The 20,595-nt window shown below is 41.1% G+C and overlaps 1 protein-coding gene and 1 long non-coding RNA gene across 2 annotated transcripts; both read right to left on the reverse strand.

Annotated features, from left to right (window-relative positions):
• Positions 1-2,108: 2,108 nt before the first annotated feature.
• On the reverse strand, positions 2,109-10,765 carry qrfprb (pyroglutamylated RFamide peptide receptor b). Its single transcript, XM_056430305.1, is given in 7 exon segments — positions 2,109-2,167; positions 2,170-2,493; positions 2,900-2,997; positions 4,264-4,499; positions 5,811-5,872; positions 8,722-8,880; positions 10,432-10,765. Coding segments are annotated over 7 exon segments (1,239 nt in total). The 5' UTR covers positions 10,733-10,765.
• A 1,879-nt stretch (positions 10,766-12,644) lies between these two features.
• On the reverse strand, positions 12,645-13,032 carry LOC130204169 (uncharacterized). Its single transcript, XR_008833562.1, has 3 exons — positions 12,943-13,032; positions 12,777-12,866; positions 12,645-12,660 (listed from the first exon to the last, which is right to left on the reverse strand). It is a non-coding gene; the product is annotated as an uncharacterized LOC130204169 (long non-coding RNA).
• Positions 13,033-20,595: the final 7,563 nt, after the last annotated feature.

Consider the following 20,595-nt stretch of genomic DNA (forward strand, 5'->3'; position numbering starts at 1 on the left):
TATCCTTATTCCACTAATCTGAGCATAGTTTGTTGTCGCCTTTCTGATAAAAACCCCAGATGATGTCAACCTTTGCCAAAAACAGTGTTATGAATTATTGAATTTGGACATTGACAACATTGTTTAACCTCCTGACATTTAGTGTTTTCTTTGGCTGTGGACGGAAATTAGGTTGTTTTGTACTAGTGAACGTCAAAAGGTCACAGATTTTTTAGCCACAGTTGCCCCAATATAAGATGCTCTGAACTATAATATATAAATATATTTATTTGATTTTTTATAATTCACTGATAATTTGTTTTACAGTGATAGAGTAAGACCCCTAAAAGTGCTTTTTACACTGTCATTCACCCATTGACACACTGATTCAATTCAATTCAATTCAGTTTATTTGTATAGCAAAAATTTCAAATTATTATTTTGTCTCTTCTGCTACACTTACAATCATCACACACATCCTCCCCCAAACCTCTCCCAGATCAGGAACCAAAAAAAAAATAAAAGGAAAAAAGGAAAAGGGAAGAAGAGAGAGGAGAGCAGAGAGAGGAGGAGGATCCCAGGATGAATGATGCAGATGATATAGATGTAGTACAGAAGGATTTAGAGTTAATATAATATATGAATAGATGATGAATAGTTCATAGATTAGTAGTTCCACGGCATATTCCACGATGGAGACCATCCATCAGGAGGTGGGAGGCGGAGGGAGGAGGAACAGCGGAGTGTCTCAGTCAAGGACAGTGGTCACAGGAGGAGGGGCGCAGTCAGGAGCAGGAATCCCACCATCAGTCTCGAGGATCCATCAGGCAGATCTATGGGGTCTCATCCATCCAGTAGAGAGTCCGAGATGAAGGGAGAAGGAGAAAAAGAGAGTAGTAGATGAGGAGAGTTAAATTCATGAGAGAGAGATGAAAATTCACGGACTAGTTAAGACTTAATATCCATGACATTTTATTTAACAACAGGATTAAGACCATATGTTCTGCACAATGACATACTGGCATGAAGACTGAGCATAACCGTCAAGAAATAATTGCGTGACAAGCAAAGAAGAGAAAATAAAACATTCAAAAACAAACAAAAAATGAATGTACCCTCGTGAGAAGAGCTATGATTGACTAATCATCAGGCTGTTGTGACTAAACATATCACAGAAAGTGTTCCTGACTTTAAAGATACACCAAAATGATAACGTTCACAAAGATATTCCACAGTGCCATGAAGCACAAACATTCAAACTAGTCTTGTCCTTTGCATGTGTGTGTGTGTGGGGGGGGGGTAATTTCTGTAAAATGTCTATTTGGTGATAGAAGAAAGATGCTGTAATTAAAGTGTGCTCTGACAAAAGGCTAAAGTCTAATTCCTAAATGGTAATTAAGGAGCATATGTTAAAGAAAGAGGTAGGGCTGATTTTTCAGGGCCATCGATTTGTCTAGCAGTGAATCATTTGGACCCGTAGTGTGAAGGCTTTTCATCATCTGTCCTGGATTTTATGAAGTAGTTATCTCTGATCTCCAAAGGATTTCAAAAGCAATAACACTGTCGAGCTATACAACTAATTTATTAGAATAACGTCTGGCAAACTGAACGCGGGTTCATGCTGACCTGAACAGATTGAAAAGCAAAAAGCAGAGGTGTTATCCCTTCCTGCTAAAGCCAATGTCCTCTTATGTTATCTTTTCAAACAGTTCTCAGTGTGTCATAACGCCACCGTGGTTTCTGCTTATTTGGGATGGGATTGAACATGTTGCCCATCCGGCAAGTCATGGAATGCCCACTGCAGATTTCAGAGACATCTCCACCGAATTGATTTCTATCTTCAGTTCAAATATAAAGGTGTTTGTTTCACTGTCTGAGCCCCGGTCCTGATTGCTCCAAGGGCAGCAAAAACGGACCTCCTCTTGGTATTGATTTCCTTTCTGCTGTTCTCCTGACCAGAATGAGACAATACGCTCTGGCGTCTGACACGAGAGAGAGAGAGAGATTTTGGTTCTTTGAACCACAGGTGTGAGATTTGAAATCACATCTGGCGCACCTGCAGCTGTCGCCAGACAGCCAAGAGGAAGGACGAGTTCAACGGCTAAACACTTGAACTTTGAGGCCGGTTCTCATTTGCTTTGACAGGAGCCGTTTGCGGGGAGCTCCGTTTGGACGGTGGAGACCTTTCTCCTATCGCTTCTAACGAGCTCTCTCCGGGCGGTCCTTTCTCTGCCGAGTGCTGGTTCAAGCTATTCACTTCATCGGATACCGGGAAGGCTTCTCTGCTTTGCGGTTTGATGAACTGCACGCACGGTTTGGGCCTCGCCGCGGCGACGCCCTGCGGGTTAGGCTTCTGAATGCAGTGGGAGAGGGTGGACACGCAGCTCTTCTTGAAGTTCTCGTTCATGAAGGCGTACACGATGGGATTGTTGAAGCTGTTGAAGAACCCGACGGCCTGAACAATGGCGATGATCATGTTGAGGGTGACTCCGTCATACTTGTTTTCCAGATCACCTGGACACACAGACGGAGGTCAACACTGAATCTGATTAACTGAACAGATACTTTAACCCTCCTGTTACTTTAACATTTACTAACATATTTTACCCTCGGGGTCAATTTGACCCCAGCAATTAAAACCTCTAGAAAATTATTATAATTAATATTGGTTCCCAAGTTTAAGTGTGAGGTACTTTATGTTTGTTTGTTGACTACCTAAATAGCCCTTTAAATATATAAAAAAGTTGATATTTCTTATATGTTTGACACAGTGAAAAACAGCCTGGGGTCAAATTGACCCCAAAAAACATCGACATTAAACATTGAATGGGGTCAAATTGACCCTAAAGGTAACAAAATAAATAAACTGTTATATGCACATTATCACCATATTATTCATAAAAACGTCAGCTGTACTTACAGTACTCAAAGAGCATGTGGACTGTGTGGAACGGAGCCCAGCAAATGGTGAACAGCAGAACGATGGTAATCATCATTTTCACGGCTCTTTTCTTTTTTCTGTAGAAGGTCAGAGAAGAGATGTTGATTTGTTATATAGCAGGAAAGGCACCGATAGTTCTAAAAGCACCAATGATTGCGCTCTACCATTAAAATGTGCCAGTCAGAATGAAAAATATCAGGAAGCTGCCAGAAATAATTTCAGAATCTTTGAATATTTAACTATCTTTTATTATAGATGTCTCCAGCTTCACTAAGAAGTTCCTCCTCAGTGCTCAGTGGGAGTTTTAAGTTGTTCACAGGGAGCACAGACAATGGGAAGAATGTGAACTTCTACACTGAAGATAAAACCGAAGTGAGGGAACAATAAGCTAAATGTGTTTTTGAATTTAAAATAGACTGTTGCCCTTTAACTAAAGAGCAAACACCTTTCACCTGTCGTCCCCAGAAATGTTTCAGCATCATAAAGCACTCAACGGTCTGAAATGACTAATTTTCATATTCAGTAGCAAACAATACGAGGTCAGGAATAATGGATGGCTTCACAAAGCGGTTGGCTTTCTTCTTCTTCCCGAAAATGTTGCATCATTTATTTGGCATCATGGCGATCTTTCCCTTCTTTTAGTCACCTCAACTTGACAACTTTAAATTCACCAACATCAACTGTTTGTAGGCAACAAGAGGCCAATCCATCCATTGCGATGTTTTAGCTTCTTAACCCTCCTGTTACCTTTAGGGTCAATTTGACCCCATTCAATGTTTAATGTCGGTGTTCTTTAGGGTCAATTTGACCCCAGGCTGTTTTTCACTGTGTCAAACATATAAGAAATATAAACTTTTTTATATATTTAAAGGGCTATTTAGGTAGTCAACAAACAAACATAAAGTACCTCACACTTAAACTTGGAAAACAATATTAATTCTAATAATTTTCTGGAGGTTTTAATTGCTGGGGTCAAATTGACCCCGAGGGTAAAATATGTCAGTAAATATAAAGGTAACAGGAGGGTTAAACATTGAATGGGGTCAAATTGACCCGAAGGTAACAGGAGGGTTAAATGAACTCCTGCATGTAAACAGTGGTTGGTAACAACTGAATGTTTCAGCCATTAAGTTGCAGACTACACAAACTAAAAGACAAGTACAGTGTCTCTCCCATTTGTGCAGGTGTACCAACCAGTAGGAGTCACCAGGGCATGATCCTCCACTGGCGTCCCACCAGCAACTCCAGTTGAAAAAGATCCACACGACCAGGAGACGTGATGCCGAGAATAAATATGTCTGCGCGATAGAAATGCACAAACGTGACGGTGCTGTCGAACGTACCGTGAGATCTTACTGATCTCCCTGCGGTTCATGGTGTTGAGCACCGAGGAGTCTCCCACCCGCTTCCGGATCCACAACTCGATGCCGATACGCGTGTAGAGGAAAAGCATGGCTGTCAGGGGCAGCAGGAAGAGAGCCACCATCATGAAGGTGGTGTACACCTGCCTGTGAGTGAGAGAGCGCCAACTCTCCTGACAGCACACGTGGTAGTGATCGTACAGGAAGTCGTACTTCACCTTTGAGACGGAAGGAGAAAAGCTGTTAGTCCTGAACCAATGATCCAGACGGGTAATGATGGTTTGAATGAGGCCACTCTTGGATTTGTGTGGGTTTTTTTCTTCTAAATTTCAACAGCATTTCAGCATTCGTATACTTTTGAAGGGTCCAATCTGTGTCCCCGCTAACCCTGCTGCTGCCCTGTGACATAAGCTCTCCTCGCCCAGTTATTACCAGGGGACCTCTTGAGATGCAGACATTCATCCCTTCCCACGTCTGTGTGTGTCGTTCGGCGCGTTCGCACGATACGTCTGAATTCGACCCAACTTCATCATCATCATAATCCCCCGGGTGTGATGAAAGGGCTCTGCTTAACACGATCAGGTCAAGCATAATCCTCCTGGAGTCGAGACACTGATCTCCGACATTCAATTCAAGTCACTGGGTTTGTGCACTTATGGTTCATGACATTCACAAACTGCAGCAGCTCGTTCACACAGTACAGCCAAACCACAACAACATCATCATCACCTCGGTAGCGAGGGGGAGTCAGAATCAATAAACTAGGTTTATATTCTCCGATGTACTGAAGTGACGATGATGTGACTGTGTGAATTATGGTCACCGTCTAAAAGATGAATCACAATCAATCAGGACTGTCACATCGCGGGCAAGTTTGTCTTGTCTCGGGTTTTTTGTCTCGTAATTTCTCGTACGTTTTATTTCTAAGGTTAAGTCCCCCTCTCGTTTCAGGTCACTTGCCCTTCCTCATGTGTCACCGGTCTGATTGTCTCCCCTGATCCCTGATGGTTTCCACCTGTTCCCCATGACCTTCATGTGCTTAAAGTCTGCGTCTCCCCTTTGTCTTGTGCCAAAGTGCTTCGTCCTTGTGCGTACACCCAAAGCCTTCTGCCCCAGCCATAGTCACGGTGTCCTTGAATATTGCCGGTCCACGTAAGTTGTTTCTGTTTCCTCCTTGAGAGTGATTTTTTTTGTTTGTAACGTTTCTAGTTTACCCTCGCTTTTGTTTTAGTTATCAGACGTTTTTTTGTGTCCTCCCGTTTGGAGCGATTTTGTGTTTAAGATTAGCCCTAGTATATTTAGTGAGCTCTTTTCCGGAGCCCTTTTATTTGTCACTCCTCAAAGAGGTTCGGAAGTCAATAAATTGGGCTTATTTGGTCTACCCTCTGCATCTGAGTCCTCTTTTTAGCCCAGGCCTGACAAGCACTTTAGGACCGGTTTGGAGGCATGAGAGTTAAGATGATGTGGAAGTGATTTGTCTGCATATCAAGTTTTTTTTTTCCACTTGAGGTTTAAGTAGCACCACTTACCTCTAGCTGTTGCACAAACAGCATGGGGGATCCCACGATCACTGAGGCAATCCATACCAGCCCTGCAGGATATCAAGAAGTACACCAATTACAGGCAGCAGAACAACTTGGTTTAAATACATCTCAGTTTAATACAGTTTCTGTCAAAGAGAAAAGTGTAAATGACTATTTCCAAACAGCAGCTGCAAAATGAAATCCCTTTCTCATCAATAACAAGCTCCAAATCATGCCGAGTGCAAAGTTCCTCACATTGTTTCATTTTGTGATACAAGACTAGTCCGAACTTCAGTGCTATAGTCATTATATCAGCACTCACTGTCACTTACTTTTACACATACATAGGGCCTACATAAATCAAGGATTATTAAGTGCTAATATTCTTCATTCTGTTGTGGAGTTTCGTAAGTACACTTCGGGTTTGTTCTCACTTTTAAGCCTGACACATTTGCCTTTTAAGACTGATATTCATATGGCATTTTAAAAAAAGAATATTTTTTTGTTAAAACAGTTAACGCTCCCATCCAACATTTTAGAAATCGTAAAAACTTTATGAAAATAAACCTGAACCATTATATAACATGCATCTTATCTAATATGTATGTGTTGCAAATTGCTGATGCACCGTTGGGGCTTGACCTTAAAGTTTATTCAGGCCTATTCAACTAGCGGCCCGCGGGCCGGATACGGCCCGTTTGAGTTCAACTACGGCCCGCAAGACTGCCTGCAAATCAGTATAGCTTGGTAAGAAAAAATAAAACTGACGGACACGCCTCTTTTATACATTGAGACATCTAACCCAGAGCCATTGAGTTTCACTGTTGCCTCAACCAAACCTGTATGGTTACATCTTTATGTTACGCACCCGTGTTGGTTGCCGGTGTTACACCCCTACTGGTTTTCAAACCTACTGGTTTCCCTGCGCGTGCGTTGTGTTCTCTTCACATCTGCAGCGGGGCTCTGTCTCGCTCACCAGATTCGTCACACATTCACAAACATATTGCTGGAGATCTTCAAGCCACCGTTCATATCCATTTGGGCGATTACGATTGTATAAATGAGCAGTGCATCACAGCCACGGAGGAAGAAATACATTTTAGAAAAAAGAAAAAGAAAAAGATCGCCCGACCTGGTTTCGATCCCTTTCACGCAAAAGGAGTCTGCACTCAAAGACACATAGTCTGTGCGCTGCGCCACCAGATATTAGTTTCATCCCAAGTCATTTAAATATTGGCGGCTGTAGCTCAGTGGGGTAAGAAGGCCGTCCTTCAACCGCAAGGTTGTGGGTTCGATCCCCCCTCTCCCCATTAGTTGCAAGTTGAAGTGTCCATGAGCAAGGCACTGAACCCCCAGTTGCTTCCCGGGCGCTTCACCGCAGCCCACTGCTCCTTAATAACTAAGGATCGGTTAAATGCAGAGAACTAATTTCCCCTTGGGGATTAGTACAAGTGTATATAATTATATTGATCCATTAAGTCACATTTCTTATGTTTTCATGGGAACAGTTTGGTTGAAGGGACCTGAAACAACTGGTTACCTTGAGCGGATATTTATACTTTGAAACATGTTTATAGTGATGCTTGTTCGCAACACTTTTGCCACACAATACCGACGCATTTTCGTGTGTGACTGTTTACCTGTGGAAATATACATTACTGTTTTTAATTTTTAGCCATTATTTGATCAATATTCTGTGCGGCCCTCACACCCCCCGTGATTTTCTTATTCGGCCCACTTGCTACTGAAGTTGAATAGCCCTGGTCTAAACCTCGAGGCGACAGATTGTTACCAAATTATCCTGATGTGAACAACAATTTCCAATTTGGCTTCAAACATGGGATGCATGTGTCGAGACATAAGGAGGTTACTAAATGTTCACGTTGACCTCCCAGCAGAGGGAGAGAGCTGCAGCAGCGCTTCATACGCTTTGAGTCATTCCTTATCTGCTGCTTCCTTTCATATTCCCCTCGCTATAGAAGGGATTAAGACTGGAACATGCTTCTGCGTCTGCACTTTTAAAGGAAGTGCACAGGTTTTCTTCTGAGGCATTTGCTGTCATGACTCCCTTGACTTCGGGCTATAGCCTTACGGCGTTTCTCAATTCAAAGTACACGAGTACAGACTTGTGCTGGTGAAATGCATTCTGGGATATATGCTGCCAGAGTACGCACAAGTCTCCTCTGATGCATCCTCCGGAAAGTGGGAGGATCAAGTCACATCCGGGCATTTTGACCGTGCTTTGCGAGAAGTGAACTTTGAATTGGAACATGTACTCGGGCTGCGACTGATGACGTTTCACGAGGTCTGATCGTGCGCTCTTTTAATTAAGTATCGATACTAAAAATATGCTTAATCATATCGTTTTTAACGTACGGGTACTTTGATAGTATCGATGCAGCGTGACAGCAGTAGATGTAGCGGGCTGACATTCAAGCTAACCTAACTTCCCAAACGCTGTCGACACCTGAACGCTGATTGGCCGAGACTCGACACGTCCCATCAAAGATGTTTTATTGCGAAGAGCACCACTTAACATTTTCTCCGCGTCTCACTGCAATCTCAACGGCAGCGGGCCAGGTGAGAAAAATAATAAATCGGAACGCGTCTGGTTTTCTTGAGGGTGCCGGTCCAAATGTGGAGGCGGGCTGGAGTTTGGGGACCACTGGTGTAGGTCCTCAGAGATGTTTAGTTAGAAGTATAGTTCTCGCTTCAATCAGATCTGGCTGAAACAAAGCGTTCATTTGACCTACGTAACACTGGATGTCTACTAGAGTCTTACGCAACGGTTATTTAAACTCGTATGAATCAGAGCAGCCTTTATCTGGCTCACAGAACACAGGATCCCAAAGATACAGACGTCACACAATGATATCCACTCTCAAAAGCACAGTTAGTCAAACAAATATGAGAATACCTATCATATTGTATGCTCTTCTCGATGAGTACTGCATCCTCATTTTCAGTGGGAAGACAATGCCCTGGTATCTCTCAATGGCAATGCAGGTCATTGTGAGGATGCCTGTCACTATGGCTGTAGTCTGTACAAAGGGAACTGTCTTGCAAACCAAAACCCCTGCAAGAAAAACAGTTGGGTGAAAAAATGAGTTACTGGGAAACGGTACAAAGCATGCATTTCTATGAGATTGAATGCTCCTTCTTTTGTTGATCAGAGACTGGAAATAGAGGCGACCTCCTCTCCCCCCATCCTGTTTATCTTCCGACGGGGAGTTAATTGAATGACAAATACATCCCTGATTACTCTTGAACACACATGTGTCACAGCTAATGAAGCACATAAGTGAAACCCTGGAGAAAATTAGCACTGTAGTGAGACCGTAAAGTCTTGATTCATTCACCCTGAACTAATTGTGACCGCATTTTAATAAGAGCACATGCTTTGAGCCGGCCTTTAATTGCTGTGATAAACTGTGTGTTGCTACTTTTACATAAGATGTGCTTGTTGTCAGTATCAGACATGGTCACAATATTGTGAAGTGTTAACTATGATTAAATCAACTTCAAATAAAATCCCATCTGTAAAGCTGATAATTTTCACATCATGAGGACACTGAGGAAAATGTGTTTTGATTCAGCTCTCTCGTGCCTTTTAGAGGATGAAGAAGAGTTGTTTATTATCAGGTGTCCACCTGGGCAGAATAACTGAAGACACTATTACACAATGCAGTATTTTACGACAACAGCAATTCATTTGACTGCACTTTAAATTAGGGCATACAAAATGATGAATCACCATGATACAGCCTGTAATTGTCCAATGCTAAATGTGACACTCATCAATGCACTTATTGATCTGCATAGATATATTTCATTTAAGATATTATACATTTTATATTTCAAAAATTCCTCACAGTTCGGGGTCTTAAAAATCACAGTTTAGTGACTCAAACCTCACCTAAATAGACAGTTTTTAAGGAGCAGACACGAGGGTCACATTTTTCATTTTGAGATATTAGCTCCTGTTGCAGCTGGCTTCGTTCATTCAAGGGATCAATGTGTTGTTTGTTTAATGATTTTCAGACACAGGTGACACTTATGGCATACATTACAACAACTGGTTCATGACATGTCCATGGTTATACCATATGCTATGACATTATTATTATTACATTTCTATGACATACAATTACTTTTTATAACATACTATATGACGACATTTTCAATCACAATTTGTTAATTATACCATACTATACAGACGGACACCCTGAAATTGGGCATCAAAAAGTTGAATCGGCACCTCTCAGTTACACTTAATTTGTCGTAAAACTTCTGTGTGCTAATGCATAAGACAAACAACACCAACACAGAGTGTAATATTCCAATATTAAGTAATTGCATGTGGCACTCATCGATTGATTTATTGATCCGTGTAGAAAGCTCCCGCTTTGGCTTGAAGGGATCAATGTTATTATTTTTTTCAGTCACAGTTAAAATATATACAGTAGTTATTGTGCTTCATAGTTTATTTTGAGGAATTGATGGACTTCTCTGTGATGTTATAGCGTGCATCGTGAATAGAGCCAATTAGAGAATAAATTGCCTTACTTTCCCATATGCAAATCCTTAGCCATCACCTCTCCTTCTCACCAGGGGTTTAAAAACTCACCTCCGATCCACTCAGACGAGATGTTTTGCAGCAAAGTGAAAGGTATGCAGAAGAAAGTGATGAGCAGGTCACTGACCGCCAGAGAGCAAATAAAAATATCGATGGGCGTCTGTATCGTCCGTTTCTTTAAAACTATGTAGATAACCAAACTATTTCCAGCCAGAGCCAGGACGAAGATCAGCATGTACATGATGACGAAGGTGGTCTTGGCGCTGTACGGCAACTCGGTGATGTAGACGAGCGGCTGGATGTTGTACATGTTGATGAACTCTTGGCGGCTCAGGTTGTAGTGCTGGAGCATCTCCTGCAACGCTTCGGGGGTGATCTTGGCGGAGGTTGCCGCCATCCTGGCGCGCGGGAAAAGAGAACGAGAGAAAAAGAAGAAGGGTGCGTGGTGGAGCTTCTCTTTTAACCCCGCGCGTGCGTCGGGGTGGTGCGCGCTGACTCCTCCATCCACCAGCTGCCACTGCAACTGTTGCTCTTCTAGAATCACATATTACTGTTATGTATGAATATTGTATACTTCATTGTCGGTCATTTAAGTTTACTTTTAGTCTTGAATCTGCACACAAAGGAAAAACATTACATGTCACTATTTAATACATCTTACTCCAGTTTTATTGCAGATGAAAGAGCACGGTCTGTATTATGATATGTATGTGACAAACTATGACACACTATTTTGGCATATGACATATTAACTATGACTTGTTAGGACATTTTTATTAGTAAGGAACATGTTTCCTATATGGCAAGTTATACTATTCATTTGTATGACTTTTCACGAGACATTATACTTTAACATTTCTTATTACATTTTATGGCATACCATACTAAGAATTTGTATCAGCCTTAAGACTGGTGAATTGTCTTTTACCATACAATGTTTTCATTATTACAATAAACCAGAATCAGAATCGTTACACATACAAGACATTTGACTCGGTGAAACTTTGGCATAGAATAAAACACTCAAACAATAAAAATAATAAAAACTCTTGACTCAGACTCTATCTGGTCCTCCAGAGTGCCGAGAGCACTCCTGACTGCACTCAAAAAAACGATTCAAGGCCTTCTTAGAGGTGACATATTTAAATATTGTTTGATACATTTAAATAAATCAATTACAAAACGAAGATATTTATATTGAATGGGTGTAACACAAAATGTAGGAATACTTTAATTTATTAGATTTATTTAGGTTACACTCACAAAAACGATTCAAGCCCTTCTTCGAGGTGACACATTTAAATATTGTTTGATACATTTAAATAAATCAATTACAAAAATAGATATTTATATTTAATCGGTGTAACACAAAATGTATGACTACTTTCATTTATTAGATTTATTTAGATTAGATGGTGTGCATATCAACTCAAAATAAATGTGTTTCATTGGGGACTACCCTTTGCGCATGCGCCAGCTGAAAATCAGTTGTTTGCATGAGGTGAACACACTTTCAGAGCTGCACGGTGGTGTAGTGACTACCACTGTCGCCTCACAGCCAGAGGCCAGCCGCGTATACCAGTAGGAGACTTTTCATGCTGGAGAGCCGAGGGGCGCTTCAATTCCCACCTTAACTAATTTAATAAGAGCGTTTTTTATTTTAAAATTATCCAAAATGTGAGAAGACACCTACATTTAATCTCAATAATAAACTTTCTTTATTTGTTTAGCATGCATCACTTACTTAAAATTAAAGAATCGAAATAGAATCATTTATAGCCCTAAAGTAATCATGCAAATAATATTAATCTTTAAATATAATGCTTCAGATGTACTTTTATGAGGGCACAACATGTTTATTTTACACATGTTTATTTTACACGTTTATTGTAGACATGATTAAGTATACAGCTGATCATATCTAAATATTGTATTATTTATCTTTCCATGTATTAATTCCACTAAAGTGAAGACAGTCAAAGGGATGATTTTAATATATTTTATTGAAAATACACAGCTGAATTCTAAAATGAACACAATTAAAATCCTCTCAAAGACTTAATGTAAAACAAATGAAATGAATAAAAAAGTATTACTAGAACTATTCAATTCAATTCAATTCAGTTTATTTGTATAGCCCAATTTCACAAATTACAAATTTGTCTCGGAGTGCTTTACAATCTGTACACATAGACATCCCTGCTATATACAGTATATATGTGTGGTCACTTCGTATCCCCAGCTCTGCAGAAGAGGTGTGGGATGCTGGCTTTGCATGTGCTTTGGAACAAAGTTTGAACAACAGATGTGAAAAACTCATTGTTAACAGCAGATGTTATCAATACATGATTAATATACACTCTATAACACCCTGCGAGGCTGGGAGCACTACACACTTGGCCTCAACACGTTGGGTTCCTGATCTTCCCTCACAAGCTGAGGGGCGATGGCGAGCAGCTGAGGAGGGACCGGCAGCAGAGTCTTCGCTGTGGGATCGAAAGAAAAACAACGAAACGACACGTTCAGGATGGTGGAACGTGAGGAGCAAAACTAAATAATAACCTTTTACTGAAGCTTTAGCCACAAGGGAAACAGTCGCTGCAGCTGGTGACTTGGTCCCGTGTGCTGGAACAACAACTCTTTGTCATTTTCCTTATACAAAGTGTGTTAATGCTTCTCAGTGTATATTTACCTGCTGCTTTTTCAGACTTAAAATACCCTTTACTTTAATTCTAAGTTGCTATTTTGTTTGTCAGGTAACGCAGAGAAACAATAGCAATATATAGCACACAACCTGTCAATCAAAGATGTGGCATGTATGAACGGTTTTTGTTCACATGCCACATCCTGGAGGGACAGCCTAGAGAAAGCATGCAAAAAAGGGAAAACACTTACCATCATAGGCGACATGTTAAATCCTTCAGTTCGTAGGAGAGTAAGAACACATCAGAACAGGCCAGAATACGTCCACAATAACAAACTATTTCAAAGAATCGTGATGGCAGGGAGGACTCTGGTGAAAACCGAATCCTCCCTCCACACGGGTGGAGAAAAACCTGTTGGTGAAGACACATCTGGGCTCTGGAGACTGCTGCTGGGGGCCCTGAAAGCACAGGCGATGACATTAGATTGTTACCATGTACAGTACGATTTAAAAAAGCTCCGTTTGTTAGAGTAGATCCACTTACTTCGCAGGCTGTCCTTGCTGTTTCCTTGGGGGTTAAATTTACCGGCTCTCTCCTCTTCTTCTACCGTTTTCATCAGGTATACAATGGCGTAGCCAATGTTGTTTTCGAGGAGCCATCTGAATGATTTCCCCTTGTATTTGCCAAACTGCAGGCCGTACTCCCCCATCACCTCCTGTCGGTCGGACACATCTCCTCCCCGCTGAAGGACCGCGGTCAGAGCATTGGTGCTCACATGATGCTGGAGCTGAGCAGGAGACTTGTCCTGAAGCGAGGGATCGGTTTTAATTCTCATGGCCTCATCGGAGGGATCCTGCCGCAGATGACCCGATGGGCCCTTTCTGAAGGACACCGCCTTCCTGCCTGGGAAGAAGTTGGTGGTCTTCTTCATCATCTCCTGTGCACCGCAAAACACAACGCAGCGCATAGACAGAGTCCCTCACGTTAACAGTGATGAGCATTTGTAATAACTAGGTAACAGCTTCATTTATTACACAGATATAGGCAGACGGACAAAAAAAACTAAGTGTTTTCCACCTTATTATTCTTTATTCTGCTTGTCATAGAACTTGAAGCCATCTTAAACGTGGGGAACTGGAGTAATTACCCATTCAAACTAATATTATTCATAAAGACAAGCCAATGAGTTCCTGTTGATGTTGACCACGTTACACACACAACAATATACATTAAATACGTCCCATTCAATACTAACCGTACGGTGCCAACAACACAGTGTTACAATGCTAACCAACACAAGTGAAGTATACTATAGAAGCAGTTGACCAACAGATACAACTGAGAACCGTTCATTAAGTAACTTCATTAACAAAATGCTGCGTACTTACGTGTAACTGTTGGTCCGAAAAAGAACTGCGAAAAGATGCTGCGCGAGCCTCAGGTGTGTGTGTGCTGCTGCAGGTCGTCTCTCACTCAAAGGGGAACATACGGGTCTCTTTGCCTCGTGTCCAGGGGGGAAACAGCGCGCGAAGGGCCGTGGGTTCAATTCCCAGTCAGGGCGTTCCTTCTGTGTGGAGTTTGCATATTTTGTTAGTTCGTTAGTTTATATTTTGAGTTGGACAAACACGAATTAATTTAATTCAATGAATATCGTTATTTTGTTTTAGATGTATTTGATACAAATGAGTTGGGCTAACTTAATTACATTTTATTGCACTGATGTGCTAAGTTTGAGTTGGAGTTGCATATAATTATTGGATGGAAAACCTGCCAACAATTTAATTGAGTTCATCCAATGAGTCATTTCTTTGAGTGTGTGGTGGCATCAGCCATCGTCTGTGGAGTGGTCTGCTGGGGCAGCAGCATCTCTGCATAGATTTATATGACCAATTCAATTCAATTCAGTTTATTTGTATAGCCCAATTTCACAAATTACAAATTTGTCTCGGAGTGCTTTACAATCTGTACACATAGACATCCCTGCCCCAAAACCTCACATCGGACCAGGAAAAACTCCCAAATAACCCTTCAGGGGGAAAAAAAGGGAAGAAACCTGGAGGAGAGCAACAGAGGAGGATCCCTCTCCTAGGATGGACAGATGCAATAGATGTAATGTGTACAGAAGGACAGATTTAGAGTTAAAATACATTCAATGAATATGACAGAGTGTATGAATAGTTCATAGTAGGCATATTCCACGATGGAGACCTCCACGATCCATCAGGCAGATGGCGGTGGGGAGGAGGAGGGGCGGAGTCTCAACAGGACAGTGGCGTAGTCATGAGCAGGAATTCCACGACCCAGACGATCCATCAGGCAGATAGATCTATGCCGTCTCATAGGGTCCGATGACCCCATGAGACGTAAAGTCAAAAGGACTTCCGGGAGAAAGCAGAGTTAGTAACGTGTGATTGAGAGATGAAAATTCATCCTTAAGGAGAGAAAAAGAGGAGATAGGTACTCAGTGCATCCTAAAACGTCCCCGGCAGCTATAAGCCTATAGCAGCATATCAAGGGGCTGGACCAGGGCAAACCTGATTCAGCCCTAACTATAAGCTCTGTCAAAGAGGAAGGTCTTAAGTCTACTCTTAAACGAGGTGACTGTGTCTGCCTCCCGGACTGAAATTGGAAGCTGGTTCCATAAAAGAGGAGCTTGATAACAAAAGGCTCTGGCTCCCATTCTACTTTTTAAGACTCTAGGAACTACAAGTAGTCCCGCATTTAGTGAGCGTAGCTCTCTAGTGGGGCAATATGGTACGACAAGCTCCTTAAGATATGATGGAGCATCACCAATCAAGGCTTTGTAGGTTAAGAGAAGAATTTTAAAAGTGATTCTTGATTTTACTGGGAGCCAGTGCAGAGCAGCTAGTGCAGGAGTGATGTGATCTCTTTTCTTAGTTTTAGTGAGAACACGAGCTGCAGCATTCTGGATCAACTGGAGGGACCTAAGAGATTTATTAGAGCAGCCTGCTAATAAGGAGTTGCAGTAATCCAGTCTCAAGTAACGAACGTGAACCAATTTTTCTGCATCTTTTGAGACAAGATGTGCCTGATTTTTGAAATATTACGTAGATGAAAGAATGCAGTCCTTGAGATTTGCTTTACGTGGGAGTTAAAGGACAAGTCCCGATCAAAGATAACGCCAAGATTCTTTACAGTGGTGTTGGATGCCAGGGCAATGCCGTCTACAGAATCCACATCACCAGATAATTGATCTCTGAGGTGCTCAGGGCCGATTAAAATTACTTGGTTTTGTCTGAGTTTAACATCAAGAACTTGCAGGTCATCCATTGTTTTATGTCTTTAAGACATGCTTGAATTTTACAGAGTTGGTTGCTCTCCTCTGGTTTTATCGATAAATATAGTTGAGTGTCATCTGCATAACAATGAAAGTTTATGGAGTGTTTCCTGATAATATTGCCCAAAGGAAGCATGTATAAGGTAAATAAAATTGGTCCAAGCACAGAACCTTGTGGAACTCCGTGATTAACGTTGGTGGTTATCGAGGCGTCATCGTTTACAAATACAAACTGAGATCGATCTGATAAATAGGATTTAAACCAAATTAGTGCCGTGCCTGAAATGCCAATCGACTGCTCCAGTCTCTGTAACAGGATGTCATGGTCAATGGTGTCGAATGCAGCACTAAGGTCTAACAAGACCAGGACAGAGAGGAGTCCTTTATCTGCTGCCATTAAGAGGTCATTTGTAATTTTCACCAGTGCCGTCTCGGTGCTGTGGTGTTTTCTAAATCCTGATTGAAATTTCTCAAATAAACTATTATGATGTAGAAAGTCGCACAACTGATTTGCGACCACTTTCTCAAGGATCTTGGAGAGGAAGGGGAGGTTAGAGATCGGTCTGTAGTTAGCCAATACCTCTGGATCCAGAGTGGGCTTCTTCAGGAGAGGTTTAATAACAGCCACCTTGAAGGAGTGTGGTACGTGGCCTGTTAGCAGAGACACATTGATAATATCTAATAGAGAGCCGCCAATTAAAGGCAAAACGTCTTTAAGCAGCCTCGTCGGGATGGGGTCCAAGAGACAGGTAGACGTGTTCAAGTAGAAACCGTTGAAAATAATTGGTCACGGTTGATAGGAGAAAATGCCTCCAAATATACACCAGGGCATACAGCGGTTTCCAAGGCCATTCCACTTGAGAACAGATTGGCACTGGTTATGGGCAAGAGATTATTAATCTTGTCCCTAATAGTTAAAATCTTTTCATTAAAGAAGTTCATAAAGTCATTACCACTAAGGTTTATAGGAATGCTCGGCTCCACAGAGCTGTGACTCTCTGTCAGCCTGGCTACAGTGCTGAAGAGAAACCTGGGGTTGTTTTTATTTTTTTCTATTATTGATGAGTAATAGGCTGCTCTGGCATTACTCATCATGTCTCTTGTTTGCACTTTACTGATGTAATCCTGTAAATTCCCCACTGCGGAACTGATAAAGGATTATATTATTTAATCTTATCTTAAAACACGGAAAAATAGCTCCTCATGGAAACCGCTTTCAGCGGTGAAGATTGATAGAAAAGTATTTTATACTTATGTTGGAGCCAAGCAAACTTTAGTGAACAACCAAAGTACAGCAGAGCATCCTTCATGCTGCATTAAACCCAACAATTAACTGAAAGGCAGCAGCATCGTGTGCCGTCGGTTCAACACAACACAAAAGGCCTATTTATATTTGGCTGTGTGAGAACTTATCAGGTGCACTGATGTGAATATGCTGTATGGGTTCATGAATATCTATTATATCTACAGCTATCAGTTTAAAAATGCAACTGTTGTTGAGCGTCAATGTTCTGTATTGAATCATGCCCACTGTGTCAGAAGTAGTGAAACAATACAAATATTCTAAAATGATGAGTTGAAAACAAGTTATAAAGAAGGCAGAGTTAAGACAAATACACTTAAAAGTGACAGTCTTAAAAAATGATTTACTGATTTTTCCATTATGGGATGTTCAGCCAGGGGGTGCCAAAATATCTATCTAGAATGAAAAGGTTCAGGATTTCAGGCCGCACTGTGTGTTAGAATATGTGTCCCGGAGGCAGCAAATGACATAAACATGGCCTTAAATCTGAACACAGGCCCTAAATCTGAACCTTAGAGGAGAACACAGGTTCAACAATCTCCTCTTGGACAAAATGCTGGAAATTAAATCGTTCTAAAAATATTGCAAAGCATTGGTATATTCTGGTCCGACACGGCTACGGTTATGGTTTACTTTGATGTAGGAACATATAACGTCCTCCCCCTGCAGAATGTTTAGCTCAGTAAAAGAGCTACGCTATACTGACTTCTGTGTTATGAGAAATATAACTATGCCATATTCACAAAGTGACACATATTTATCCTTTAGTTAATATCAAACAGTTCATTTTTATACTTTTATACTTTTTATACTTACTTACTTATATTTTTATGCCACAAAAACCAAACCCACTCCATCCAGAGCCCACTATTTGCAGATAATCAATTAAAATAGTGTGATCTCCAGTATCAGGCAGGGCTTTAATTAAGTAGAATGTAAAATGTTACAGGATCTATAATCAGCAGCAATCAGTAGATCAGTGTCCGAGATATTTAAAAAATGAGATGAAGGGGATGGATTTTTATTCTGAAAGGTTTAATTTACTACAGGTTCTTATCATGTTATTCTGAAAGTTATGAAATTCAAAAGATATAAAAGTGATGGGTTTGAATAATATTCACTCTTACACAGCAAACATACTGTAGCCTGTGACCATAAACGCCATAACATGCCAATGTCACCGAACAGAACCTTTTGCATGCTTGACTGATAGCCTGAAATATGTCATTTTACAGAAATAGTTATATTTGTATGCAAACTCTCCGGCCGCATGCTCTTAATGCTGTTGAAATCAATACTTTCATAATTTGTTAAGGAGCTGAGATGATATTTTTGAAGGAAAAAAGGGTCTTTCCCACACTGGGAGGCCGTTAAAGGTCAAGGGCTTCTTGTAAGCCCGCGGCTGATGGCAGCATGAAACAAAAGCTCCCGATTGTCCTTGGTTATATAATACGATTAAAAAGGTGGACATTTTATGCCAACATTATTCAACAATTGGCTGCAGAATTTATGAATTTTCAGAACCATCGCACAGTCATCAAATAAATTGGAAAAGTGAAGTCTGAAACAAATAACGAAACGCAGGAGAACACGCGGTGGAACAACTGCTCACAAGGTTAATGGATGACGTTACGGAAACATCGGAAAACCTCAGAGCTCCAGGATACGGGGAAAAGGACATAATAGACCAGGGAGATAATAAACAATCTAATGAGAAATCAGAAAGACCAATAGGATGGACTATAGACAGCAACACTCAATCAGGAGGAGCTGAGGGACAATAACACACTTGCAGTTTATTTACGTATCACTTAATATCTTTATTAAAGGTAAATCACACATTACTTACTCCAATTCTTGCAAATAGATAGAAAACACATCTGCTAGTATACGTTTTGATTGTTTCTGACAGAACTCTGGGGGATAACATCAGGCAAACCGTGAATATAGTAGAGCAGAAAATACTATAATGTCCTGGATCAAAGTAATCAACTAAAGCAAGGCCAACCACCCATATACCTTTGCCAAGGGTTGTTTGGGAGTTTTTCCTGATCCGATGTGAGGTCTGGGACAGGGATGTCTATATGAACAGATTGTAAAGCACTCTGAGGCAAATTGGTAATTTGTGAGAATGGGCTATACAAAAGAAACTGAATTGAATTGAATTTGTGGTCTAAATGCAATCCGTGCTCTTATAGCTGTAAGCAGTTAGCAGAGTGTGATACACCGCAACCACGAGAGGTCCTTGAGCATGCAGCCATGACTAGCCATCCAAGATTAGTCATGGGCAACACGTGTAAGTGTGCAGATGCACACTTACACGTGTTGCATGTCACCAGGAAATTAAAGTCTTTGTTAGTCGACTGGAATAGCTGCCAAACAGCATATGTGGCACCTATGGAACCATCAGAAGACGGAGACCTTTAGCGTATACACACACATATACACACACCACACATTCTACCAGCTTCAAAGAACAAAAAACCTTCATTAAAAAAAAGAAAAAAAAGGAAGACATTAAAATATTGTTTAGTCTAGACAAGTCGACTTTATCTCAGACCCATAAGAGAAAATGCAAAACAAAACACGGGTACATTTCTAAGTTATCATTATCATTAAGCGTTGTGCTTTGAGAGTCAAACAAGACAGGAAACAAGTTAACACTGATAATAAAAACAAGCGCTCCACTGGAGCCTAAACCCGTGAAAAAGACCGTTTTGAAAATTTGTGATTGCTCGAAATCTTTGTCGATGTGGACTCTACTGTTAAAAACTGCAAAAAATAGCGTGCCCGTAGTATATATTTTTTAACTGCAGTAATAAGCTTTATACAAATATAATAACCCTATCGCTAGACAGGAAATTCTGCAAAACCATAGTCTCCCATATGATACGGGCCACAAGCCCATCCCTCACCTCACCATCCACACTTCAATTCTGCCTCCAGAAGAGGGCCTTCTACCCTCTGCA

Source organism: Pseudoliparis swirei, chromosome 13 (assembly GCF_029220125.1).
Source record: "Pseudoliparis swirei isolate HS2019 ecotype Mariana Trench chromosome 13, NWPU_hadal_v1, whole genome shotgun sequence".
NCBI classification, from domain to species: domain Eukaryota; kingdom Metazoa; phylum Chordata; class Actinopteri; order Perciformes; family Liparidae; genus Pseudoliparis; species Pseudoliparis swirei.